This window comes from Gobius niger (assembly GCF_951799975.1).
Source record: "Gobius niger genome assembly, chromosome: 19".
NCBI lineage: Eukaryota > Metazoa > Chordata > Actinopteri > Gobiiformes > Gobiidae > Gobius > Gobius niger.
Window position 1 is genome coordinate 14,245,271 of NC_136870.1, and position 6,542 is coordinate 14,251,812.

The 6,542-nt window shown below is 40.7% G+C and overlaps 1 protein-coding gene across 1 annotated transcript; it reads left to right on the plus strand.

The window, feature by feature from the left end:
- Nucleotides 1-307: 307 nt before the first annotated feature.
- Nucleotides 308-5,535, plus strand: dbf4b (DBF4B-CDC7 kinase regulatory subunit). Its single transcript, XM_079576986.1, has 12 exons — nucleotides 308-396; nucleotides 1,349-1,535; nucleotides 1,618-1,803; nucleotides 1,951-2,001; nucleotides 2,086-2,155; nucleotides 2,377-2,441; nucleotides 2,553-2,589; nucleotides 2,679-2,724; nucleotides 3,489-3,620; nucleotides 3,696-3,831; nucleotides 3,907-4,037; nucleotides 4,118-5,535. The coding sequence occupies exons 2-12, from the start codon at nucleotides 1,386-1,388 to the stop codon at nucleotides 5,415-5,417; spliced, it is 2,304 nt and encodes a 767-aa protein (XP_079433112.1). The 5' UTR covers nucleotides 308-396; nucleotides 1,349-1,385; the 3' UTR covers nucleotides 5,418-5,535.
- Nucleotides 5,536-6,542: the final 1,007 nt, after the last annotated feature.

A 6,542-nucleotide genomic window follows, 5' to 3' on the forward strand; every position in this document is an offset into this window, starting at 1 on the left:
CGAAGTACAACAACGCAACAACATTGAGCAAAGCTTTAACATAACATTGAAGAAACACACTCCTCAATGTCAAGTATATTATTACTAAATGAATAGAAAACTAACAAATGAAGACACACCATTTTAAAGAGATAGAAAGCAAAGGTATAAAATGAACCTACATTTCTCTTATTGCTGGATATAAACTTAATAGGAATATTACTCATAATGGAATAATATTGCTTCGTTGAGCTGAGGTAGAAAACAATAAAAAGGTCTAAAATTGCTACATTTTAGTTGACCGGACGTGACTTCCTGTTCCTGTTCACGCAGTGTTTTTAAAAAGCGGCGGTTTGAGGCTTAGCTCGTGTCAAATCTACCGAAAACCCCATCAGCAGTCTCCTAAAGAAAAAAAACGTACGTAAAGCTTATATTAATGCACGTTTTGTCTCGGAAAGCACCCTAGAAAATATTTAACAAGTGACAAAAGAGCTGAAGTTGTACCGCTGTGTCGCTCGCTTTGTCTACGCCACGGAACTGACTGAGCTAATAGCTTCAGCTAATGCTAACGCAGACGCTTTGCTCACGAAAGTTCTATTTGGTTGGGTTTTATGATTTTGTGACCAGTGATATACCTTTATCATATTGATTTATATATTGATAATTAGCTCAAGTAATTGTTTTTCAAGCTGTCAATTCAGGAATATGCATATGCAACAAGTTGTTGACATTACATACTTTGTAGCTTTGTGCTTATGAGTAGCTACAAGACTTATGAAACATTAAAAATAGAGTAATTTTCTGGATTGTTTTATGTAATATACATTTTACTAGCCTTGCAACTGTCAATTATTGTTTCTATTTAATCTTTAAAAGGGACATTTTATTTGTACAGTTCATGTTATTTGTTTATGCTAGAAGCAAACAACTATGATTACTTGATAGAGTTCGGGAAATACTACAGTTACCATGGAGATCCGCCATCTTTGCAGCTGTTAGCATACATTTCCATTGACAAACATTAGCTAATATCGGTATAAAAAGTGGAGAAAATAGCTGTGGAACAACTCCGTTAGCTGCTGAGTTACTGCTGGTAGATACATCCAACGCACTGTGGTGTCCAAGTGTTTTAATGTGAACAATAACTCCAGTATTTTAACTTTTAAAATCTCCATTAGTTTACAATTGCTGCTATTCCCATAATGCTTAGCGATATGACATCACATTCCCAAACTCTCTATCTTAATTATTGTTCAGCTTGACTCCCTCTTTAACTATAATGTATTGAATTGGATATGACTGTGTTACAGTTTATAGATGTGGCTGTACTTTAGTAATAATCAGGCTGGCACTTACACCTGTTTTGTAGACCCTGGCGTGTTTTGGTACAACAGAGAAAAGGTGTCATGGAGCAGCAGAAGTTCCGAGACAAACGTGGTTTTCTGGGCAAACTCTCTCCAGGGGAAAAGAAACTGGATGGAAAGACTTTCTATTTTGACAGAGTGAAGAAACGCTCCGCAGCCCTCCTTCTTGAAGTCATAACCCTATTCGGAGGGGTACGTTAATGGAAGAAAGAAGAAATCGATATTTTATGCAACATATGCGCTAATCACTGTCATCCAATCTTTCTCTATTTAGAAAGTTGAAAGTTTTTTGCACAAGGATGTAAGTTTTGTTGTGACTGGATGTCTTGAGGAGCCTGAAGAGCATGAGGATGGTAATACCAAAGCAAAAACAAGTGAAGAAGCTACTCCTTCGAAACAACGAGAGAGTGGGTCGAGACTTGACCGGCAAAAGCAAGGCACCCCCAGGCCTTCAGTGACTGTACGTATCCTGTTGAATTATGGACATACTCTTAACCATAGCACAAATATTAGTATTTCACATTCTGACTTACCATCCCTTTAATCAGTGTTGTCAACAGCATGAGAGTTTGCAGCTTCACTGAAGTCACTATATGTTTTCTTTCAGGCGTGTGGCAGCCGAGGGAAAGCCCTGCTAGAAAAGGCTATTCTTAACAAAGTAAGTTGTTTTTATACCTGATTAAAGATTTGACACTATATTTGTCTATTTTTTGGTATGAAAATGGCTTATTGACTTGCACAGGAGCGGCTGCAGGGGACCAGTGTTTTGACCAACGCTCGATCATGGGGAGTAAAGATTTTGTATGCAGATGGTATCCTTTGGCAACGTGTTTTCAGTTTATTTCCATAACAAGTGATTCATAGTAATATTAGTATTCATAGTAGTATTCATGTATTCCCACTTGTTTGAATTGTAGTATATCTCTACTTGCAGAAGATGGCACTATGGTGTTTGCTAGCAAGGAAATGTCTGAAGTTCACTGTCTGTTTTGCCAGTATTACAAGTTTTTAGTCCTTAGTGCTTTTATTCCAGATGTTCTTTGTTACCTTAAGCAGTTGTCTCGAGAGAGTTTTGATACCAAATCTAAGAAGTCAGAGGTTTGTCTTGTTGCTGATGTTGTCATTTCTGTTTTTGTTTGTAAAATATGACACTACAGTATATGTATTCCAGCATATGACACATTTATAATTTTTATATTTGTTTCACAGAAGGTTTACAACAAACAAAACTCTAATGTTGTGAAAGGTCAGTGACACGGTTTCTCTTACTGCCACAGTGTCACAATTATGCACTAATAATGAATCAAATATTTGTTTTTGTTTTTAATCACACAGCAGCACCATTGAGGTCTCCATATCTCAAAATTGAAGACTCAAGCAGGTGTGTTTCCACTGTCAGACAGGAGGGCAATAGGACACTACACTGTAACAGGACAGTTTGAGGAAGAACCAAATTACGCTAAATTCTTAACCCACATTTCACTTGAAACCATGTTTGAACTCTGACCCTGTTGATCCCCTTTCCTTGTTGTAAAAGGTTAATGATGCTACATTAATGCTAATGGGGATCAGGCTAAAGCGTTAACATTAGCGGTGGCTGTTTTGAAGCATCGACCAATATGACTTAAATGTTGATGGCCTTATTGAAATAATATTGGCAAATCGTGTGATAGATACTATGCTTTTGCAACTTGCTCTTCGTTATTGAATGTATTTTACGTTCATTTTTTAATGTTGGATGATTTCCTTAATTGAATGAGATGAGGGCTTGTATCGTATACTGTGACTGGCCTCCAGTGATGCTGCCCCCCCCAGAGCCAGCAGCAGATACAGTTTCTGTTTGACGAGGCGTTCCAGAGCTGCAGGGGATCTCGGTGTGAACAGGTCTTTTCATTAGTGCCCTCACTTCAATTAGTTGAAGTGCGCTGCTCGTACATGGGCTTTGCACAAGGAAATTGGGCTCATGGCATCTGAAAATGTCCTACATAACTGCTGCTGGGTTTGGTCCTATTTCCGCAATTCGCTATTTAGGGTGCCAAAACGAGGGGAAATATTTCATCTGCCATTAATTTCAAGACATGATGATGACACTTTTAAGTTTCATTAGAAGAGTAATGCTAAAAGAGTAATGTTTTTTTCCTCCAGAAAATACAAGCCTCTGCACATGCAGTCCATTAACTTCCCCAGTCTGTACTACTCAGGACGATACAGTCCCTTTGAGTGCCCCCCTCCTCCTCGCTTTGACAAATGGACTGCACCAGAAGAGAAGAAAAACAAGTTTGTATAAGCTTTATAAATCGGATCATATTTATTGGGTCTTGCTCATATGGCTCCATCCCTTTTTTTCCCCAGGGAAAATAAAGTTGCGGTCAGCAGCACTGAGGACAAAAGTCAAACTCCTCTTAGCTGCAACCCGTCTCCATGGAAGCCACGTAAAAAGGATGCTTATTGTGAATTCTGCCGTCAAACTTATAACAATCAAGAGGAGGTGATGTGTTTTTTTCTGTCTCATGTTGCTGCCTGTACATTCTTTTTCTCAACATGTTCTCTTTGGTCTTTGCAGCATTTATTGTCGGATCAACACCGTGCGTTTGTGCTGGAGGCTTCCTACTACGCCGTGGTGGATCAACTTGTTGCAGCTATGGTGCCTGGTTTCAACCCTGATCCTCCACCGCAACAGGAAGATCTCAATCTGTCAGTATTCTACAGTATTATACTTTTACTCCTGCTTGAATGCAACAGTATAACATTATGAAACGCTCTTTGTGTTTTAGAGAGCCTTCGACAATCCCAGATGTTTGTGAACTAGAGCTACTGACTGATGTGGAAACTGAGGATGCGGTCAAAGCGCTAAAGACACAAGAGATTAATTTTAAGCCTGATATTTTCATCCTGAAGAGTGACACCGTTTCACCCTCCATTGACAATCGACTGTCAGAAATCCAGCAGCCCACAACCAATCCAAATGTGGACTTCCCTGCTTTCCCCATGAGTCCTGTTATGCCAGTTTTGGACATGATGCCACTTGAGCCGTCTTTGATAGAACCACATCAAGAGCTCAAACCACTATCTCCTTGCCCTGTTAATATTTGTCAAAACCCTGACCCTTTCCCACCTGTTCTGAGCCCACAAATGCCTGATTTGTTCTCGCACAGCTCATACTCCGAGGCTCCTGTTTTAAGCCCTCAACAGTTTACTTCACAAGAGCCCACAGTTCAAATAGAAACTCAGTCATGTGCTTCTCATTGTTTTCCTGTGGAGTCTCATCACAGCCCAACTGACAGTATTACGGCAGCTAAATCACCCAAGAAGCCTCAACCGGAAATGAAAGTTTGTTTCAACAGCTGGGAGCGCCGTTCTCGTTCACTTCCCCGGCAGTCGTCAACAGCGATTAATCCGAAAAAGCGCAGCCGGTCGGCCAGTCCCGAGAGCAGCTTGAGCAAAAGGAAGAGGACGGATGAGATTGGAGTGCATGAAGCAAAACATGAACAGAAATCTGAAATTACAAAAGACAATGCTGTTTTTTTCAAATCAATTTATGATAAATGTGTTCAATCTTCTCCCAAACCAGTCAGGACATTATCGAGGTGTTTTACAGATGAAAACCAGGACACTGCACAGACCTTTGGCGTATTTAGCGCACCGCAATTAAGCATGGAAGCTCATTGGCTCCCGTTCATAAAGCCAACTCTTACAAATGCACAAGTGACTATCTCTGTTGACAAGAGCCAAAATGCATGTCCAAGTTTCCAGTCCGAGCTCTCAAATTCCCACTCCACTTCAGTCTGCATCGAATCAGCCCTCATCCCAGACGTGGCGGCCCTCTCCTGCTCCTCCTCTGACTCGGATTGGGACTGCGAGGTTCTCTCCTGCCTGAGTGCGCCCCCTAAGGCCACCCTGACCCCCAACGAACCTAACTGTGAAGACCTCCTGCAGCAGCCCTGCCCCTGGATGCACGACACCAGCTACGAGTCCCGCCTCCACAGCGCCCTCCAGCCACCGCCACAGCCGATGACGGTGGATCCCTCGGCTTTTTCCAGGACTGTGGTGCAGATTGTAGAGGTGCAGCACTGACATGAAGGGATTTTTAGATTATTTGTTTGAAATGCTACAGCGGATACAGAAAGTTCTCATGAATTTCTTTTATATTGATACATTTTTGCAAAAATACACTTAAAATAATCTCATTCCTGTTCAAATGACCCAATCCATTGCTCGCAATAGTTTAAAAATGCTTGGTACAGCCTCTGCATAAGCCTAAGTGCATTTTATATACTTATATATATTTTTTTTAACTTGCATTTTAAACTGCATGTGTCCAACTGTAACCTGAAAACAAAGAAATCACTATAATAGAAATGATTTTATGCCAGATTCCATTCCTGTGATGATTTGTTCTGGACTTTAGACCAGCACAAACTAACAGTAGACCAGTTTATAATTTACTATTACAGCTATTCATCGTATGAATATGTCAAGTGACTGTGTATGCTAAAGAAATTATTTATTGCAATGTACAAAGTGTATATTTTAGAGATCTATTTTTCCTTATTTGACTCTTGCATAAAACCGCAATATCTCACTGAATCATATGTACAGTATATGACATTCTTCAGCACTGAACAGCTTATTGAGTAGTGTACCGTGCGTGTCTTTTAGCAGCTATTTCCAGGAACACACAGCGGTATTGAGATTTAATGAGGCTTTTCTGAAGGGGCATTACTCAATTACTGTAAGTGCTGTGCCTGGATGCGAGCCCACAAGCGCCGGTGTTGATGGTCAAACATCAGGCATTCGTTCTCCGGAGCATGGAGACAAAACGTCATTGGTGTTCACCTTTCAGAGTTGGTCCAATGGGGTTTGTGTCACAAAGACAAAACGTTAGGACTGCTTGTCCTCAATGATGCGCCTCTAACATACTAGAGGCATGTGAATGAAAGGAGCTTTGTAGGACGGAAAAACTATTTAGTGAATGTGTGTGTGCTGGTTTTGAATAAATGATTTTAACTTTTTTAACTTGTTGTATATTTTGTTTTATTTATTAATGGGCGGCGCGGTAGTACAGCGGTTAGCGCTCGTGCTGGTCCAGGTTCAATTCCCACCAGGGACGCGGCCTTTCTGTGTGGAGTTTGCATGTTCTCCTCGTATCTGCGTAGGTTTCCTTCGGGTACTCCGGTTTCCCCTACCACTAAAAACATG

Excerpts from the sequence above, each read along its gene's own strand:
- dbf4b (XM_079576986.1), top strand. The coding sequence starts at position 1,386 with ATGGAGCAGCAGAAGTTCCGAGACAAACGTGGTTTTCTGGGCAAACTC. Across the intron at positions 1,804-1,950 it reads CCCCCAGGCCTTCAGTGACT|GCGTGTGGCAGCCGAGGGAA; the intron begins GTACGTATCCTG and ends GTTTTCTTTCAG. Across the intron at positions 4,038-4,117 it reads CAACAGGAAGATCTCAATCT|AGAGCCTTCGACAATCCCAG; the intron begins GTCAGTATTCTA and ends TTTGTGTTTTAG.